This window comes from Sarcophilus harrisii, chromosome 3, assembly GCF_902635505.1.
Source record: "Sarcophilus harrisii chromosome 3, mSarHar1.11, whole genome shotgun sequence".
NCBI classification, from domain to species: domain Eukaryota; kingdom Metazoa; phylum Chordata; class Mammalia; order Dasyuromorphia; family Dasyuridae; genus Sarcophilus; species Sarcophilus harrisii.
The window spans coordinates 28201820-28222666 of NC_045428.1; the positions used below are offsets into that span (position 1 = coordinate 28201820).

The 20847-nt window shown below is 50.5% G+C and overlaps 1 protein-coding gene across 1 annotated transcript in view; it reads left to right on the plus strand.

Moving 5' to 3' along the window:
- Positions 1-20847, plus strand: part of PRKCI (protein kinase C iota) — a 58399-nt gene that overhangs the window by 19323 nt on the left and 18229 nt on the right. The window contains exons 3-7 of the mRNA XM_031957645.1: positions 11138-11227; positions 13557-13607; positions 17011-17096; positions 17851-17991; positions 19760-19814. Of these exons, the coding sequence (XP_031813505.1) occupies positions 11138-11227; positions 13557-13607; positions 17011-17096; positions 17851-17991; positions 19760-19814 (423 nt within the window). The remainder of the gene's footprint in view (positions 1-11137; positions 11228-13556; positions 13608-17010; positions 17097-17850; positions 17992-19759; positions 19815-20847) is intronic.

Consider the following 20847-nt stretch of genomic DNA (forward strand, 5'->3'; position numbering starts at 1 on the left):
TTCATGTTAGAATAAACAAAGAGCTTAACTGTACTTAATCTCTTAAAACATATTTAAAAACATCTGCCCTTTTTTTTTATTTGAAACATGTTCCACAGATTTGTTTTGATATGCATGTGGAAAAACTGGTTTACTTAATCTAAGCAAACAATTTAGAACAAAAATAGCTGATTTTCCTCCTTAAGTAGGCATTTTTGTAAAAGACTTGTTCTTGTGCCAAAAAAAAAAAGTCTTTTAAACCATGTACCCCTTAATCCTGACTTGTGGTTATATAAGCACCATGATGTCACAGAATTGGGAGGGGACCTTGGGAATGAACGGTAGTCCCACCCCTTATTTATGGATGAAATAAATCGCGAGATCTAGAAGCAAGAAGGGACTGGCCCACAGTCACCCAGAAGGAACAGAACTGGATGCAGAACTTGGTCTTCTGGTTTGAAATCCAGTCTGCTTGGCTGTGTCTGAGATGACTCCTGATGCAGCCTAACATAGTGAATAAACTTCAGAAATAGATGGCTAATAGGGAAACTTTTTCCTAGTTAAGACTAGAACTATAAACCATAGGTTTTGGAGATAGACAGGACATTAGAGAGATTTTTTAATATATTCTCTACAAGTATCCTGCAGTGTAACTGAGGAACATCTAAGAATATCTAAGAATATCTTCCAACCAGCTCCTGCGGCTTTGGGCTAGTCAGCTGATTTAAAGAGTAGTTTTGATTTCTCCTTCCAGTTAGTGTCCAGCTCTTTGGAGAGCTCATTGTCCATTTTGTGCTTGGTTCCCAGAGAGTGATTAAGAGAAGAAGGAAGTCCCGGATTGGTTTCTGAGCTGCTCATTAACCATCCCAGTGAAAGGTCTGCTCAGAGAGGAAGTGGAAATGATAGATAAGGGTTTGTGTGGATTTTTATCTGTGTGTGTGTATTGTGTGTGCACAAGCATGTGTGTGTTGTACATATATATGTATAATATGTTGTATATGATATACAAAATATATAACAAGTATATATATATGTTATAGTTATAAGATAAACACATAAAATATGAATATAAATATTATCTCATTTGATCCTCACAGTACCTTGAGAAGTCTGTGCTGCTATTATTTCTCATTTTCCAGATGAGGAGACTGAGGCACACAGCTGGTCAGTATCTGAGGTTCATCTGCTCCTGGCCGGTGCTCCTAAAGCTCGGGCCTGCCCAGCCTCTCCCCCACTCCAAATGTTTGGTGGCTCCCTGCTGCTTCTAAGAGAAGGTGCCTGCTCCTTTCTGGAGGCTTGGGCTGGGGCTTCGGGGCCAGTACGTGTTCATGTCCCTCGCACGTGGCCAGGGTGTCCAGCAGACCTGGGGGCTGGCCTCTGTTCCTGCCAAGCTCCCCATCCCCAGGAGGCCTTTCCTGCCCCACCCCCCAGCCTGTTCCTTTAACTCAGGCCCAGTGAGGAGTGGGTGCCTTCCTGAGAGAGGCCTCCCCAGGTCAGTTTTCTGCGGCTCGCTTCCTTCTCTGCCCTGTCCCCATAGAACGTGAGCTGGCTATGGGGAGCAGTGCTATAGGAACCCCGTAAATGCTCGTTCCTCGTTGCTCGCCCTGCTGCCACGGATGGGCTCGGTGGGCTTTCCGCCCTATGCAGATTTACACCCTACATGTTTGCAGAAATGCTAAGATGACTCTTGATAAGCCACGTTTGTGTGTAACCCATTTCTAGAGCTTTGATATTTGCATTCGTTCTGTTTCCTCCTTTGAGCTCCTCACCCTGAGGATTGGGGGTTTATGATTTGTTGCGGGATTGGTTTGTGGGAAATGCAGTTTTTGTCTCTGACTTCCGTGGGGAGAGCTGCAGAGTCGCTGAGGGGAGGAACAAAGTCCCACCGGGTAATGAAGCCACGTTTAGAAGTGCGCCCACAGCCGTTCCCTGCGGGTGTAGCAGCCCTGTCAGACATTGCAGAAGCTTTCCCCAGACATCTTTGGTTTGGCTCACATGCAGTTTGTAGCGTCTGTAAGAGCCAGCTCTTCTTTCCCGTTTCTCCCTCCTCTGTAATTAGGGCCAGAGAAGAGACGTCAGGGTGACGTTGTTCTGGCGGGCAGGATCCCTCCTCTTAGCTGGCCAGCGCAGGCCCTCAGGGAGCATGGCAGAGACAGCCTCTCCTCATCAAGGAGAAATGGGCTTGACGCGCTAAAGCTGCCTGGGATGGCGTCTCCCTCCCAGCATCCTTTTGCCCTCCTTGTGCCTTTTCCCTGGCTGGGGCAGGGGGAGGGGCGCATGTTCCTTCACTTACGGCCTCCCCTCCCCCAAGTGCTCCCTTATAACTTGGGGGCTCCGGGGCTTCCTTCCCCGTGGGGAGCTGGGTGCTCTCGGCCTTCCTCGGGCCACATGAGTGAGCCGGGCGCAGAAGCATTTATGGAGCCCCTGCTGTGTGCAGAACGCGGGGGGACCCATGGTAGATAGCATGGGCTCCCGTTCCCAGGGCAAGCTCCGGCTGCTGCCAGGCAGGGAAGTCTTAGGGTCTTTAGGGTCATGTCATTTCCACAGATAAAATCTTATCAGTTCCTGTGTGGAGCTGTTTGAGGGGGCCTGAGACTAGACCTGGAGACGTAGTGGGAAGGAGACAATCCTGGGGAAAAGCCGCAGATCAGTCCGCCACACTTGCTGGAGGCCAGTTAGTTCCGGGAGTACAAAGAGAGCCATGTGGGAGTGCCCGTTCTGCTGCGGGGGGACGAGCATGGAACTAAGTGTCTCAGCAGCGGATGGAAGGCTCTGCAGGCGGCCAAGAAAGCCCTGTGCCAGAAGGTGCTGTGAGGTGGAGGGCAGGCCCGAGGGGTGGCCAACGCAAAGGGGCGCAGCCAACATGGCGACCTGCCCCGGGGGCACCTCCAGATAGGGCTCGTGTAGTGGCCCCTTGGATTCGCAGGGGACCACCGGCCTCAGTGGCCCTCTTCTTATTTCTAGGGTTCCTCTCCAAACCACAGGGCTATCGCATGGCTTCAGGTTGGGGCCATGGTGGCTCCTGTGGGCACGAGCCCTGTATCCGCCAGATGCCATTTGTGTGTGTCCGTGTGAGTATCCAACAGTTGTTCGTAGCTAGGCTCCGTCTAGTGGTGGGGCAGCCCTGGGCTCAAAGGCGCCTGCCAGGGTAGCCCAGCATGGTTCCTGGAGGAAGCCAAAGGGTCAGCCAGACTTCAGGGCCCCCTTATCTCCCCTGCATTCCTTTCTTATCTGCATCCTCCTCCTTGGACCCTCCCCCACAGCGGCCCCTCCGCCAGGTCTGGCTGAGATTAGCCGTCTGAGTGGTGACCTTGCCCCCACCCCTCCTCCCAGGGAGGCAGTTGCTGTCCGAGATGTGCTTGCATCTCGTCTCCAGTGAATCTCCAGGACCTTCATGGAAAGGAAATCTTGGTAATTGAGCGGCTCTCTCTGTTGTCTTTGATTCCTCCCCCATCTCCCCAAAGGAACAGGAATTAGCTGGGGAAGCTGAGCTAGCATTCTGTAAGTCTGCGTTTTTAGTCCTTTACGGGCCCTTGCTTCCTCCTGGCAGAAGTGGGCAGTGTCCCGGGCGGCCGGGCTCCGGTTCTTGCCGCTTTGTTTCAGGGAGTCAGGCTCGAGTGGCCCCCGCTGGTCCCCGCTGTGGAGTGAGCGGGTGGGTTGCACACGCCCTTTCTGATGGGCAGCACACGGTCCTTCGGTGGAGGCTGGGCGGCCCCTGCAGGGGTGCGTCATCCCTCCCTCAGCTTCCTCTTCTGTGACATGGGGATAATCATAGTGGGCTCCCTTCTCCCCCCCCCCCAATCGAATGATCATGTGTGCCAAGTGCTCTCCTAAGTGTAAGGGACGCCATCACTCAGTAAATGTTACACGCATTCCTGGTCCCCGAGTTTGGAGAGGGAAAGGGGTGGCCAGGGAAGAGGCCCTCACTTGATCTTCCCTCTTTTGTTCAAATGAAATTTGAGTATTGGGTAATTGTACCATTAAGGTGTGATTCTCCCGTAAGCGGAGCTGGAGATTAGTGCTTCCCTTCATTTTCTTACCAAAACCTACCCAGAAATCGGAGCTGGACGATGCCCGCCTGCATGCGCAAGGTGACCAGCGATGGGGCGGTGCACCTGCGTGTGAGCGCTTCCTTCTGAGGCGGCCCAGGTACGGAGAAGCGTCACGCAGCTCCTTCCCCGGCCCCTCAGACATCAGCCGAGCGGGCCCCCGGGAGCCGAGCGGGCCCCCGGGAGCCGAGCCGAGCCTGGGGCGGCTGCGCGGAAGCAAGCAGATGGCGGCTGAGGCGGGCGCGGGCTGCGGGGGCGGCCGGTGTCTGGCAGAGAAAGGGCTGCTTTGTGTTCTCCGGCTCTCTGGGACAGGCTCCGTGTGGGTAGGTGTGTCAGTGTGGACGCGGGGCCCGCCACTTCCTTTTGTTTTCTGCTCTCTTTACCAAAGGGACGATCGCAGACACACACAGGTGCACACAAGCGGGCACACAGGTGTGCAGTACAGACGCTCACACGCTCAGACAGGTGCACACACATACACGCACTTGCACACCCACCCACAAACGCCTCCACCCCCAACCCCTGTGAGCCGAGCCTGCTCTTTAGGTGATGAGAAAGCACTCTGGCGTCCACTTCTCAGGGAGGAAAACTGAGTAGCATGACAGCGGAGTGGTTGACTTTGGGTCAGCCTGTGAATCATGCTTGGTTAGGGATACAAATGTGGTGTTGGCCTCTGATCAGACTCCAGTCCGGCTTTCGCTGGAAATTTGAAGTGCACAGATTGCCTTTCTGTGGAGGTGACTTTATCACCTTAGATTTCTCTGGATACTTTTGATCTTGAGAGGTGGAGTGATGGTAGATTGTTGGGTTTGGAGTCAGAAAGATATAGCTTCAGTTCATGTTTAAAGTGTAGTTGCTGTGTGACAAAGGGCAAGTCACTTTTCTTCCCTGCCTCAGTCTCCTCATCTGTAAAATGGGGTTGATAACAGCATCCACTTGAGGATTGAATGAGGTTAAGGTTTGCAAAGTTTTTCACAGTGCTACATAAACACTAGCTCCTTTTGTTCCTCTTGCTTTAGATTCCGCTGAAATCTTGCAGAGACTTAGGATATCAGAACATTGCAGCATGTGTCTGGCAGATTTAAGCCTAACGTTCAGCTTTTTTCTCATTAATATTTCATAAAAATTGTACAAAGATCTCTGAACCAAGCCAACTTTGCTGTTCAGTGAATTCAATTAAATGTTCAGAAGCCTGCAGCGCCCAAGGTCTCAGGCGGTGTGTTGGGAATACAGAGACGAGCGGGCCACGGGCCCTGGCTTTGGAAAGCCCATCCTGCTCCATGGGGTGGCACGGAGAAGGCGGGCAAAGCCACGGGATGGCGTTCGTGTCAGCACCTCCAGGAACTGTCAACAACTAAGAAATGCTTCCTGAGTCATGGCGTTTGAGCTGGGAAAACTGTGAGGGCGGGGGGTGGAAGGCAGCCAGGGTGGAGATGCTGGGCCCATGTGGCTGGAATATGGGGGTGTGAAAGGGACCGGTCAGGACAGGTGACCTCGGGCCCAGTTTATTAGCAGGACTGTCAGTGCCGAGCTGGAGGCTGGCTTATATGGACACCAAGGAGAGGTTGGTGCTTTTTGAGCAGGGAGGGACCCCGGAGATTATTATGGCTGGTTTGGAGCGGAGAGAGACTTGAAACAAAAGAAAGCTCTCCTCCAGTAGACACAGTGAGATAGTGACGGCTTGAACCAGGGCCGTGTGTCTCTGGGTGCAGAGATGGGGATGGATGGGAGGAATGTTACCCTCACAACCGCCAGGGGTAGCAGCCGATTAGGTAGCGGGGTTGAGTAAAGAATCCAGGATGACTGAGTTGGTGAGCTTAAGGCAAGAGTTAGGAAGTTTAGAAGAAGGAAAGAGTTGAGAGGGTAGTCCAGGTCAGCCACCCCAAGAGCCCACATGGTGAGTGAATGGTCCTGGCCTGGGCTACACAAAGCTTCTGGTTGGGGGGGGTGGGGGAGCCTTTTGTAGCCCAGAGGGCAAAAGCAGGGCACACATAGGGAATTTCAGGCAAACGTGAGTGTCCGAGGGGATAGCCTAAAACGTGTTGGGAAACCCAGTCCAAGATTAAGGAATGCAAGAGGCCAGCAGCTCATAGATTATTCAGGAGACTCCATATTTGTTTTTCCTGAATACTTTTTCCCAGAAGAAAGGAAGGTGCTAGAGACAAAGAGCCCCAGACACTGCAAAAATGAGGCAGTGTTCCCAGTTGGACTCTCAAGGGGAGTAATTTCCGAATCTCCTCTTTGTGTGCAATTGGATCATAGATTTGTTAGTGCAAAGGTCAAAATCAGCATCTTTTGGAAGAGAAAACAGCATTCAGCTGCAGTGGGTCCAACCTGACCCAGGCAAAAGAAGCTGTGATGCTAAAAGAACAAAAAATACTAATACAGGAAAAGATCTTACTGTAGACTGGAGTCACTTTCTCCAAAGTATAACCTTTGCCAAGCACTGTTGAGCCCGGAAGCACCCAGAAACCATCTCACTGAGCAGATATGGCAGCCAAGGGCAAAGTCTAATTTATTTTAAAAATATCATTACAGAGGAGGGTGGTGGGAAATTATGAATAATATCTCCTTATAAAATAGCTGATTGAGAGAAAGGAGAAAAAAAAGTCTGAAACACATGGTACCAGGACCAATTAACATGCGATTCAAGAATGTAAAGGTGAGATTGAATGTTATCCTGTGAGCATTCACCAAAGGGAAATGGGCTATCATTTTTGGTCCATGCTTCCTGTTAAGGAGTCGGAGCCCTCACTTGTGGGTGCTGGCCCCTCAGTGCCTGGTGGGCTTTAGGAGGAAGAAGAAAATGCTACTAAAGAAGCCAGAAATGTAGCGGGAGCAGATCAGGGATAAGAGGCGGCATGGCTATGGAAGTGGCAAAGGAGCCATTTTCAAAATAAATGAAGAGATGAAGATAATCCTGAGCTGCTCCCCAGCACTAAGATTTTAAAAGCAAACTGTTAAAGGAAAAAAAAAAATGTTTGAATTATTAGCCAAAAAAAAAAAAAAAAAAAAAAAAAGCATTCAGGAGAACATCTGTGGAAAAAAAAGCCAGCTGCACTTATTAAGAGAGACAGTTTTACATGCAGTTCTTTTGCTCTCGAATCTGTGGAATTATTCATTTTATTTGATGAATGTTATGTTCAGAACCAAAATAAATTTTATAAAAAGGGGACATAGTTGCTACTGATCCATGTGCTTAACTTCTCTGGAAATTGAATAGGAGATTAGGGTGGATTGCATTTGGTGAATCAATGATCTCGGGCTTCTCTCTGCAAAAATTTTTTTAGTATATTTTAGTACCCTTGTATTTTTCCAGATATGACTCTCAGTCACCATGTTCTCTAAAGAAACAAAGTTTTAGGTGGCAGAAAGGCCCGCTGAGAGGATTGTGATATCCAGAAGTTGGTTCTGCCCCAAAGCCGATGAAAGCTTGTTCTCAGGACCCATTGTCAAAGATCTCCAGGGAAAAGAGGACATGGGTCAGTCACGGGCCCCAATCTGGGCCGACCTAGACGTTTTCTTAGTGGCAGATCTCCCAGAGAAGGGCATCTTTAGGGAGCTCAGTGTCAGACATCCTGGAGAAGGGCATCCTTGGGGCACTGGGTCTATCTTTTGTGGAAGATTTATGGGGGGAGCATAGACAGGCCCTGCACCAGTACAGAGAAGCTGGTTTGGGAGCCTTCACCTAGAACCAGAAGATTGCATTTTCCTGGCCTTTTTTTTTTTTTTTTTTTTTTTAAACAAAGTTTCTGTAAATTATAGATTAAGTATATTTAATTAAATTTTTTGGTGTCTGGCTCTGCATCTCTCAAATGAGAGCATTAAGACTAGACAGTCAACAAGGCCCCTTTTAGCTGTGCAGCTTTCTGATTTGTTCACTTTGATTTTTTTCCTTAAACAGAAGAATATTTGAACACTTTCTCAAACTTTTAGATTTTCTGTCACTCTTTTAAATATGTTTTTCGGTTTCTAACTATAGCTTGTACTTTGGTATACTGTGTGGGAAGAAGTTTTAAACTTGAGATGGTATGAATATTTTAGGACAGAAATGGAATCTGGTTATGTATGTGCAACCAAGTTGGAAAGATCTGCTGAGCTGGAGCTGCTTAGTTCTCTGTAAGAGAAAGGGCTCTCTGTTCCTTGGGTCAGAGAAGAGAGGATGGCCCAGGGATCCCCTCTGCAACATTGCCCTCCTGTGGTCACCTCTAGGCAGGGGAGATCCACAGCTTCCCAGGCTTGCCTTGCCCTTTGGGATGCTCTCCCTGCAGGAGATCGGCCTTCCTGGGACAGTTGCTGATTGTTTCTTGTGCCCAGGCTAGTCCTTGCAGCAGCTGTCCTGCCCCACCCCGGTTCTTAGTTTGCCTCCAGCTTGTCAGCGTCATTAAAATATGGTGGCAGACCCAAAAGCAGTGGACTGGCCAGGGCAGGGTGGTGGGACCGCCACCCTGCCCCGGCCGAGACCCGGTCATCCAGTGTCGGGCTCAGAAAACACCAGTGCCACTTAAAGCATCGTTTGGGACCAGTCTGGAGCAAAGACCACATTTTGCTGTGGAAGTGACAGTATCACGTGTTGCATTTTTGACTGGCCAGTAAATTGGCAGGAAATGGGAAAGAGATCAAAGGTGATCTCTGGACTAGAGTCTTCTGCTTCAGGTGCTGGGACCATCTTGCCTCAGCAAGCATTTATTAAGTACTTGCTGTCTGCTAGACACTGGGCACGAGGACACAAGCCTGTCCCATCTGATGGAGGGGAGACAACATGCAAGCAAGCCTGTACAATACAGACACAGGAGAGACGGGCTCTTGTTAGAGGCCAGGCGGTTCCGCTCATGTCCACCAGAACCAGCTGCAGGGCCAGGGGCTTGCTGAGCATTTTCTGGGAGGGACCCCGTACCTCGGTCCTCACCCTGCACGGCCTTGTCCCTGCCTTTCTCCTTGATGTGCCTGTCCTCAGGATGTGTCCCCTGACCATGGGGAAGTCTCCAAGGCTTCCTCTCAGCTTCCCTGGGGATTCCCTCCTCATCTCCGCTTTTGCAGCCCTCACCGTCATGAGCCCCAGGCTGGCATCTGCCATGGGCAACACTGGGTGCACCATCCTTGTCCCACCTCCTGGCTTCCCTGTTACTGGTGAGGGTGGCAGCGTCCCAGCTTCCCTGTGCCCCTGACTCCTGGCCTGGGATCCAGTCTGCTCTCAGTCTCACGGGTAGTCCTTTCTTCTCCTGACGAGGCCACTGGCTCCCTGCAGATGCTGGCCCTCCCCGGCCTGATGTGTTTGCCTGTTTTCTCCCCTCCATCAGATGGGACTGGCTTCTGCCTTTCTTTGTGTCCTGAAGGCCTAGCGGTGACTGGCACACAGCAGGCTCTCCGTCAGTGCCTGTGGGCTGCCTGCTAGGCTTTGAGGGGCCTGACGCCGAAGTGAAAGGACCCCAGCAGCCAGGAGCTTGCATTGCTGAGCAGGGGACAATATGCATAGTGTACAGAGTGACTGACCACAAAAGGCACGCAGGTCATTCTGGGGCATTTGGAACTGCTGTTGATGGAGGCAAAAATGACTAGGGATGTGCTTTACAAACTGGGGGAAGCTGGAGAAGGGACCGTGTGTCTGAGGAGGACAGGACTGGTGTGCATTTGAGGGAGACTTGGGTAGAGCAGCTGGAAAAGGAGGTGAGGGTGCCTTCCTCTCTCCCTCTTTCTCTCCCTCCCTCTCTTCTCTTCCTCCCTCCCTCCCTTTCTTTTCTTCCTCCCTTTCTTTCTCCCTCCCTCTGTCCCTCCTTTCCTTCCTTCTATCCTTCCTTCTTTCCTTCTATCTTCTCCCCCTCCTTCCTTGGCCAGCTTGACTCAGGAAGAGAAATCTTTCTGACTCCAGCTTCTGAGGTAGAATTAGAACTCAGGATCTCCTGATTCTAAGGTACAAACCTTACAAACCTCTAAACACGGCCACCTCACTGCCCCTACTACAAGGTTTCAGGGCCAAACAGAAATTTATATTTAATCCAGAAGTAAAAGTAAGAAGTCCTCCAGAGATAGGAGGAGGGTCTGGGGCGACTGGAGAAATTCAGAGACTATGGACCTATCATTGCAGTCTTCTTTTGAAATTTAGTAGAATGCTTTTTTCTTCTCTTCCCCTTGCTTGTTTCTTAATCATCTGGATATGGGGGTAGGCTCTGCACTGATCGCAGCTCCCGAGTCACTGGGGGCTCCTGGTCTTTGCAGTGTGGTTGGAATGTAAGTTCTCATCACAGAAAGTGGGTGTGGACGTGTCCCCACTGTGACGGCCCCTCGGTCCCCCTTGTGCTGGCAGCAGTGCCCTCTCCGAAGTCCTGGCCTGGGGGCTTCTCAGAGCATCCATGCTCTTACCTGCTTAAGGGGTTACAAGGCCTACTGATACGTGGGGCCAGAGACCCCAGATTAAGAAACCCTGATCTGGGTAGGGGGTCACAGGCCTTGAATAGGCCTCAGATGCCATCCAGGCTGACTGCCTCATTTTCCAGATGAACAGACTGGGACCCAGCTGGGCCACCTGTGGTGAAAGCCATAGGTCATGTGAGTGTCAGAAGTCATTCAGCAGCGATCACATGGAAGTGGCAGGCCACCTACTCACAGTAAATGCAAAATAGATAAGGAAAAAAACAGCATTTGCTTGTGGTATATCTATTAGTCATGCAACAGCAGTCATTTTTTGTTTTTTGTATAATAGGTATTTTCTTGCCATGTTAGATGTGAATCTCAAATACAAATGCAAGAAAACTCATCATGTTTTATGATCCGTATATAATCTCATTTTTGTGTATCTTATGAGATATTGTGGGAAAATAGAAATCAATGGGGTTTTAAAATTCCTACATGTAACCTCATGTTTGTATATCCTGTGAGACACTGGAGAAATGGAAATCAGTGAGTTTTTAATTGTCTGACTCGTTTCAAACAAAGAGAATCCTTTACATGAGGCAGCTCGAGAGTCACCCACATGTCAGCAATAGTTTTATGTATTTTCAGAGATGAAAAGCCATTTTTCTTTGAGAGTTCCTCTATTAAGGAAGTTGCTTATTACCTGTGCCATTGCAGGTTTTTCCTGTTAACCTTTGCTTTACATCTTATCCCTCTAGGAGACCCGTGCACAGTTTCATCTCAGCTGGAGTTGGAGGAAGCCTTTCGGCTCTATGAACTCAACAAAGATTCGGAGCTCCTAATTCACGGTAAAGCGTTGGCTCTGCCGGCTTCTGGGCTCCCCCTCGTCTCCCTGTTGGTGGTCACTGATGAGCTGCTGGAGAGGCTTTTCCCCGCTCCTCACACCTCCACCTTCTCTCCTCCCCCAGGCCTTGCCCGGTCACCTCTGCCTCCCTCAGCACTGGTGTCCAGGCTCTGCCGGTAGCTGTCCTCGATCCCATCCCTTCTGCCCCTTCAGACAGGCCTGGGTGGTTCATTAGCTCCCACCTCTCCCTGGGAATTGATCCTGGTGGTGGCCTCCCCACCATTAGCGAGCTTTATGTCCATCTGGCCATATGTGGAGTGCTCCTCAGACCCTTCCCCTTTTCCCAGAAAGCCCTGCCCCTCACTGCTTCCCTTTGCTCTGGGCTCTCACGCCCACATCTTCCCTCTTCCATGGCTTTTGCCAAAGATACCTCTGATCCCTTATTTGCCATTTCTTGCACCCTCCTTGAAGCTGCTGCACCTCCTTCTCCTTTGGGTACTCCGTCCTGGCTGTGTCAGGCCTGGCCAAGTCGTGGGCCCCAGCTGTGTCTGGCTGTGCCTTCTCTGTCCCCTGGATCATTGGCTGGGCGAGTGAGCGAGACTGACCAAGTGTACACCATGGCTGTTGGAGCCTTCTCGGCTTCTCGGTCTGCCCATGGCTGCCATATCTGTTTCTGCTGAGCTCCAGACTTCCTGGTGCACTTATGGCACTGGCTGTCTTGTAGGTGTTTAAAGTCAGCATCGTTATCTCCCTCAAGTTTCTTCCCTTTCCAGACATCCCTCTTTTTGTCTGGCGCACCACTGGCCTTCCATTATCCAGACTTCGTGCTCACCGCTGCCTCCTTCCTCTCCTACAAGCAGCCAGTCCCAGCTCATGTGTCCACATCCACACCTCCATCTGTCTCCTCGACTCTCACAACCACCAGCCTCAGTCAGGTCTTTTGAGCCCCACGGTTCAGGTCTCCTCTGTGCAGTCCCTCCTCCCACAGCTGCCAAGACTTTTTCATGGGGATGACTCTGGGACAGGTACAGGTACACTCAGCTGCAGGGTCAGACACAGCCTCTGGGCATGTGAAGGCCATCACAGCCTGTCTCCAGCCTGCTTTTCTAGCTCATCATGTATTATTCCCATTCAGTCCACCCAAACCAACCTCCACGCTCTTCCTTACACAGAATATTGTTTGTCTTGTAACCCCCCCTTGGACGGTAATGCTGCTTTCTCTGAGGGTCCCTGTTCTCCTTCAGAGCTCACTTAGACACTTCTTCCACTGTGAGGCCTTTCCCATCTCCCCCCCCCCCCCAAGTTCCACTGTGTTCATCCATATCTATACGGACACATATTGTCTCCATAGGGGGAAGCTCCTCAGTGGCTGCTTTATTTTTGGTCTTTACATCTCAGCTGCCCACCATAATGCCTGATGTGCAGTGGAATAAATGCTTGTTGAGTGATTTCCCTCCAGCTTGATTGTTCTGAATCACCTCAGAAAATTCGTGGTGGGCCTTGTGTCTCCCCTCCTTGAAAGACCACCTGTAAATACTTCCTTATTTAGAGGGGAACCTTGAATTGAGTCCAGTGAGCCACAGTCATTTAACATTTCACTTAGATTGTAAACAAGAATCGCCTTCAGCAGATCATTTCAGAAATCGAGCGCATGTTAATGAAACACTTGGATGCATCTCTGTATGCTCCAGAAGCAGCTGGGTCGGAGCACTGCATTCATTCCAAGAGGGGCTATGTCTCTGCAAAAGCATGGAGGGAGGAGATGGCGGAACCTGCTTTCCTGCCAAAGTGCAGAACCCATCTGCCTGCCTTTTCTTTTTGTTTGATTGTATCAGATATAATCTGATATAATATATTCATGGTGATACAACCCCCCACAATTCTTTTCCCAAGACCAAGACTGTGGAACTTCATATTCTTGCAAACAAATGAGATCTTTTCCTAGGCTGGGGAGAGGAGAGAGAGACAGAAGAGAGATAGAAAGGAGAGAGAGACAGAGAGTATAAATTAGATTAAAATCTCACTAAGCCTATAGGCTTAGGTGAACCAGAAAAGACAAGGATGACAAAGTGAGCGATTTCCCTAAAATTATTGTGTAAATTAGCTGTGTTTTTATGTTCCTGCGTACATTGTCCTTATCACGTTTTTCCTGGAAGAGTGATAGAGAAGTTCTGAGCCGTACCATGTACCATGTCGGTTGCGCTTCAGCTAGCCTCAGATTGGAAGCCTGGTGGATGCTGATGTACTTAGGTTGTCACGAGTATATTGTACATTTTATGTTTTTCTAGTGCTGGCTTAATTTCCGTTTTTGCTTTTTTCTTGTTTTCTTTCAGTATTTCCATGTGTACCGGAAAGACCTGGAATGCCATGTCCTGGAGAAGATAGTGAGTTGATGTGATTTTATAACCTGTTTTGGTGTAAATGTTCTTTATTGTAACATCCCATGTAAAAGCACATCCAGAGAGTTTTTGGGACAGTTACTTTGTTTGAATCAGTGGGTCAGCTGCCAATGTGATTGTGACTGTTTCCACCTGTTCCTCTGCTTTTAACAGTCTCTCTTTCTCCCCATCAGTTTCAGCTTTCTCCCCACATGTCTTTCTCGCATATGAGGGTCCCTGTGAGTGTGTCCCTACGGTCTAGGGGACCCCACACGCACGAGTCTCCTCCATGAGCCTGTAGCACATGCCGGGGACAATCAGAGACCCCTCCGTTGTAGGTGGGGTTAGAGCTGAGGGCTTTTCCCATGGCTGCGTGGGTGTTGACCTGATGCACTGCAGCCTGTGGGCATGTTTCCAAGGACATTTAGTCTGATGTAATTTGTGAAATACACAGACTTCACAGCTAGAGTCAGGGGCTTTTCACTGAGGCCCTACCTGGGAAGAGAATAGGGAGGAGTGAGCCTGACTTTTCGACTTTGACACTGACTTTGATATCAGACTTTTGAAAATGTTTAACTTCTTTGACTTTCTGTAAACTTGAGAAATGGTGACTTGATTTATGTTAAGCTGGATTGGGAAGAAGGGAAGAGAGTACGACAGAAAAATAGGGAGAAGAGAGCAGCGGGTTCCAAGGAATCATGATGTCTGCATGGGAGTAATTAAGGACTTAGAAGGGCTGCACAGGGACTGACCGGCACAATCTGGCAGAGTGGATGGGATGGACGAGTGGACCCTGAGATCTGCTGACTTTGGCTGCAGATCGGTCCATGCACCACATCCTGGGATACGACCAGCTGTTTGTGGAGCTGCTGGGGCTGTGAGCTGGGAGGGGAAGTTTAGGGAAGTCTGAGCCCCCATGGCCTTGAGGAGTAGTAGCACCCACACAGTGCAGCTCCCCCAAGGGCTCAGATAGCCAGGCTGAAGGAGAAGAGCAAAAGGGAGTGAAGTTATGGTTCATCCGAGATCACAGCAGGGCAGAGAGAGACAGAGCAGATGGAGGGACATGTTAAATCCATGGATAGAAGTGGGTGAGCAGAGGGATGAGGGTCTGGGGGCTACTGTGCAGTCCTGTTGGACAAGGGGAGGAGGTCTGTGACCAGCCTGGTAACAACAGAAGGAGGGAGGTGAGATACCCCACAGAGGAGAGACCGGCTGTTTTGTGAGCCAGTGAGCTGGAGCAGGCCACGCTGGGCTCCTTGGACCAGTTTTTGTAATAGCTTGATAGTGGTTTCATGGAAACTGGCTGCCTTTGCAGCCTCTTTATTTTATTTTATGCATTTAAAAGGTGACACGGAAAACGTGGTCACTAGATTCAACAGATTGCCAAAGGGGCCCCTTAATGCAAAAATGGTGAGGGCCCTCAAGTGAAAGACGGGCAGATAGACAGGCAGAAAGACAGAGAGACAAGACAGGCAGACAGAGACAGATGGGCAGCAAGACAGACAGACACACTGGCAGACAGACAGATACAGACAGATGAGCAGACAGACAAGCAGACACACTGACAGACAGACAGAGGCAGAGAGACCAAGAGACACGTTCTCGGGGACTTCACAGAGAGCCAGGGAAGGAGGGCTAGTGGAGGGAGGACCAGGAAGGGTTGGAGGAAGAGGGCCGGTGCTTGGCTGAGTCAGCAAGAAAGGCTTTTGCTGCTTTGGGCTGTGGGGCTCTTTGGAGAGGATGATGGTGGGAAGAGAGGTCTGGTTGCAAGTCTGTGGGAAGGGGAATAGGAGAAAGGGGCAGGTGACAGAGACAGTGGGTTAAGGGGAAGGATGGGGCATCTGCTGGGACCAGAGAGAACATGGGAGCTCAGTGGAGGAGGGAGAGGGAGCCCCAGTGAGCAAAGGGACTAGGAAAAACTTCTCTGGTAGGCAGTCCTGGCTAAACTGATGCACTGGGAAGCCCTTCAGAGGCCTGGGGAGACTTGAGATTGTTGGTAGGTGGTTCTGGAGGGAGACATGGAGTGTTCAGGATGCAGAGGGCCATTAACAGATGTTGGAGGCCCCACGGGACCTGAGTGTGGACGGTGCCACGTTTCTTTTCTCAGCCCCCAGTCTGTGTCTTCAGACTTTGGGCTGATGGAGAACAGGCCTATAGAGCGTTTTTCAGGCCTGGCCTTCAGCAGGTTGGAGCTCTCTCATCATTTCTCTTGTGGGGCCAGAACACTTAAAGGCTGCTCTTCAGAGTAGAGTTTGTAGTCTGTCTCACACCATGTTTTTGGTTTTGTCTGAACCTCCATTTGACCTGATGATTTCAGGAATGAGAAAAATGAAATTACATTTTTCAAGATAATTAGTTTCCTTTGTAAATCTTCTCATTTAAGAACATGACTCTGTGGAGTCTCCACGTTGACCATCCCTGGAATCCAGGACCCACACACAGAGGCAGGAACTCCTCTGCAGAACCTGGATTCCTATACTGACCACACTTTTCACTCTCCCTTTAAACCTTTCCTCCCACAATGGGAGGTCCCTCAGAGAGCCTTGCTAGGCCTGTCATGAAGGCGCTTTCCTAGCACTGCAGATTCCCACTCAGGGCGCATAAAGTCCTAGTCTAAGACACACGAAATTACCCATTCCAGAATCGTCCTTAAGGCTGAGAGTGAAACAGGATGTTCAGGTTAAAGCTCCATTAATGGAAAGTCCTTGTCTGGTTTTACTAATAACAAACAAGAAACTAAAACTAAAACTTTAAACGGGCCTTTTCAGTTGGTGAGAGGCGCGGTACTCGGTACCAGAAGAAAGGCGAGAGGTGCAGCCCCCGTCCTCAGGCGGCTCCCGCTGGGCCAGGCTTGTGGCCCAGACTAAAGCAGGCAAATGGGACAGGCCCGTCGAGAGAAAGCCCTCGCGTCTAGGAGAGTTAGGAAGGGCTTTTCCTGGGAGGGGCCTGGAGCTAAGCTGGGTGATGAGGATTCTGGGTGAGGGCTGCCTAGGGAGAGTCTTGGAGCGGGCGCGCCTCGGCCTGTTTGGCTGGGATGTGACATGGCCTGAGGCTGAGACGCTCATGAGGGCTTAAAGACGGAGAGGCCGCTGAAGATGCGTGGGCAGGATTGGCTCGAGTTTGGTGGGGCAGGGGAATTGGGTGGAATTATAACGGTGACATCCAGGGGACAGGATGTGTTATGGAGTCAGCACCCCAGAAACAGACGGGAACCCTCCAGCTCCACTCTGTGCAGCAGTGGGTCTGGAGAGAAGTGCTGCCATCTTCCAGCGGTGATCTCCGGACACCATCGGGCGCTGCTTCTCAGCCTGGGCCTTGTTCTCCCTGTCCCCGTGCTGCTGTCCTCGCGCTTTGCCCTTTGACTCGGCCTTGGCAGCCTCTCAGGCCTCTCTGTTCTTGTCCTCCTCAGAGTCCATCTATCGCCGAGGCGCCCGCCGCTGGAGGAAGCTCTACTGTGCCAATGGCCACACTTTCCAAGCCAAACGGTTCAACAGGGTAATGTGGCCTGGGTGGCTTGTGGTTGTGTGACCCCCGCCCCTGCCCACCTCCCTTAGTAAAACCAGACAACCACCTCCCTTCTGATGCAGTCTCTTTGATTGCAGAGAAAGATTATGTTTTGCTTATTTGTCAACTAAGCAGAGGCTGGCTGGGTTCTTCGGGCACTGCCAGTGACCTCAAAAGGCTTGAATGAAGTTCAGAGAGGGGGGGCAGGTCTGTGACTCACATAAAAGGTAGTGAGCCCTCCTTTTAGAGAGGTCTTCATACTGCTGCTCTTTGCTAGTGCGCAGTGGATCGACAGCATCCCTGGTATTCCCCAGGCTGTCAGCTAAAAAGGCAGGGCCCACCAGTCTTGGGGAGGAGAGGATGTGGAGGTTTCCCAGGGTTTCCATGATTGTCTCTTAACAAGGGCTTTTCGTATTCTGAGTTAGCTCCTCTTTCCTTACTTGTAGCCATGAAAAAGCCCAATGTGTCCATAGTCTATCTTCTACATTAAGATGGCAGCCCACTTCACTTTTACTGAAGGTTGCATCTCAATTTCATTTTCTCTCTGATTTTATATAGTATTGGGAAAATAAAAGGTATGGGGGAATATTGCTCTGTATTCATAGAAGGGAAATATAGATCCTAAAGAAGATTGGGAAGGGAGTCATACCCATTCCATGGGGCCAGCATTGTCCACCTGGGGACATCCACATTTGTCTAATTGCTGTTCTCCCTCCCCCCCCCCCCCCCCCCCCCCTTATCCTAGCGAGCCCACTGTGCAATTTGCACCGACCGAATCTGGGGCCTTGGGCGCCAGGGCTACAAGTGCATCAACTGCAAGCTGCTCGTTCACAAGAAGTGCCACAAGCTCGTTACCATTGAATGTGGACGGCATTCTCTGCCCCCGGTAGGACAGTGGCTCCTTGGGACCAAGGCTGGGTCAGCTAGTGGGAAGTGGGTAGGTGGGGCTTTGCATGGGTGAGTGGGTGGAATGCGTACCTACACATCCCTGTGTACATATGTGTACATGCATACTTATACACATGTTAAGGTGCCCCTGATTCTAGGATTGAGTGCCCACAGCAGTGTTGGTTTATGAGAGTAATTTTTCACAAAATCTAGAATTTCCAGATAAGTTTTTACAACTAGCAATTTTTTGATAAGTTTTGAGAGGCTAGATCTGCAATCTCACCTGTGTACTGAAATCTGCTGTGGAAAGTCCTTCCAGCCTGCAGCTCTGCGAATGGCCAGGGCTGCTGGCCTCAGGCCACTCAGGCAGCCTTTGTCCCCTGCCCGCTCTTCCCCTGCACCATCAGGTGTTGTGGTCTCAGGAAGACGCCGGAGGATTTTCTTCATTCCACATGACTTTACTTCCACTGCTTTTCATTTTATCAGCAGCGTTTCTTAAGTAATTACTGCATCCTGGGCAAAGGAAAAGCAAAAAGGACACCTGTCCTCCAAGCGCTGACGTCCCAGTGGGTGACGGCGTATCTAAGACAGACTGAGGAGGAGGCGGTGTGGCACAGGGCACCTGCTGCAGGAGGCAGTGCTGCTGGAGTTGAAGCCAGGGCCAGGGTCTCTGCGGGCAGAGGTGGGGAAGGAAAGCCTTCCCAGCCCGGCCCAGGGAAAGAGGAGGCCAGTCTCTGCTCTCGAGGGTCCCAGCCCTGGCTTTTTGGAGAAGGAGGCCGCTATCCGGCCAAGGGGCTCAGGACTTTGAATGTCTGATATAAACATCTAAGAAGCTGTCCCAAGGGACCTGTTGTGCCCAAAAGCCTTAAAGAGACTTTTGTGCTGGGTGCAGCAGCGCCCAAAATGTGGCACCTCCCTGGATTTGGCCAAACTTAGATTTTCATTTTCTTTTAATGGAAGCTTCTGAATGAGGAACTGATGGGGCAAGTGCTGAGAGCAGAGTTGGGAAGGGAGGACTTGGTTATGTTGCTAAAGTAAGTTGTAGATTGGCCCCGCATTTTGCAGGTAGGGAAATTGAGGCCCAGAGAAGTGAGGTTACCCCAGTAGCAGGAGCTAGAGTGTAAACTCAGGATGCTGTCTGCACTCAGGGTGGCTTCTCCAGGGCCCCTCAGGGAGGAAAGGCAGCAAAGGCACAGTGAGGGAGGGCTGGGCTCGGCATGAGGAAGACCAGGATGGGAATCTTGCCTTATCTAACCTCTCAGCCTCAGCATTCTCCACTACGGAATGGGAATAGCAATGGCATGGTTGTGAGCTTCAGGGAAGTAGCCTGTGCAAAATTCTTCAGATGCTAGCTTGATCCTCCTCCTCCTCAGCTATCAAAAGTTAGTGTCAGCATTAAATGAGGAAAGTTCACTTTCATTTACTCTTTCCTACTAGTTTTTGTTAGACTGGGGTCTTTTCTAGCCTACAGTTTTGTCTGGCTGTGGGAAGGCTGTTTAAAGTTGCCTTTTCCCAGGGAGGGCTTGGGACAGAGAAGCTGCTTCACAGGGAAGCGATTCGGTTACAAGCCTGAGCACTGGGAATTCTTGGGTCTGCTTTCTAAGCTTTCAAATGAGAATGATGTTCCCTCATCCTGGGGAGAGGGGTCAGGCTGCAGACATTAAGGCCTTCTGAAGACCATCCCTTCCCAGGCAGTCATCTGTCTTGGTTACACTCTGGCCAGTGTCAGAAGTGCAAGCTCTTATCCTATTGAAATCTTTATCCAGGAACCAATGATGCCCATGGACCAAACCTCTGTGCATTCAGATCACGTGGAGACAGGTAGGACTGATTGCGGCTCTCTTTCGGGGAGTAAGAAGGCTGCGGGAGACAGGGCGCTGTGGAGCTCCCCTGTTATCTGTTTGGTTTTTTCATTGGAGATTTTCCTCAGGGCCAGACCCCAGCACCAGCACCCTCCTTAGTGTCAGGAAACTGAAGCTTGACCAGAGAGCGTGGGGTCCGCCTGGGGCCAGAGAGAGTGGGGCCCACCTGGGGCCACTCCGTGGGAAGAGTCAGGAGAGGACATTGGCCCGGATCTGCCGTCCAGGCTCTCCAGAAAAGGGCCCTGGGCAGTTAGTGCAAGCTTCCAGAATGTCTAGAAGTAGACACCCCCCCTCGGCCTCCACACCTCAAGCCCCATTCTGCCCTCCGGAGCCGCGCCAGACACGTCTGATCATTATCCATGTAAAAGTCCTTCGCAGGCTTGAAGACGGCCTTTACGCTCCCCCACGGAAGTCTCTCTTCCTAGTTATTTAGTCACACTTAGACGCCGGCAGAGGAGGTCAGGACGCTTCCTTAGGCCCAGGCACAGGCCCTGTCCGAGCCCAGCCCGCAAGGGTTTGCCATCTACGTGTCCACAGCCCACTCACTGGTGCGTTAGGTGCCTCGTGAGGCATTTTTCAGGTGTGTCTGGTTCTTTGTGATGTCCTCACACAGATGAGGAAACCCAGGCAGGGGTCACACATCCAGGAAGCATCGGAGACCAGATTTGAAGTCAGGGAGATGAGTCTTCTCGACTCCAGGCCCGTGCACTGTCGAGCTGTTCCTTTAGGAGGCTTAGTTTATTTCAAATCTCATTTTATTTTTAAATTGGTTTCTCACTGTCCACAAACATTTATTTTCTCTCTGCTTCTTTTCCCTCCCATGTGGGGAAAAAAGAAAAACAAAACTTGCCTTATGCCTTTTTCCCATAAACTGTTTAGTCAACTCACACTTAGGAAGTGACGCCTGCGAACCCCGCTTATCTCTGCCGCATTTCATTAGTCAGTTTCATGTTCTACTAGTCAAGGTCTTTTTTTAATTTCTGTCACTCAGT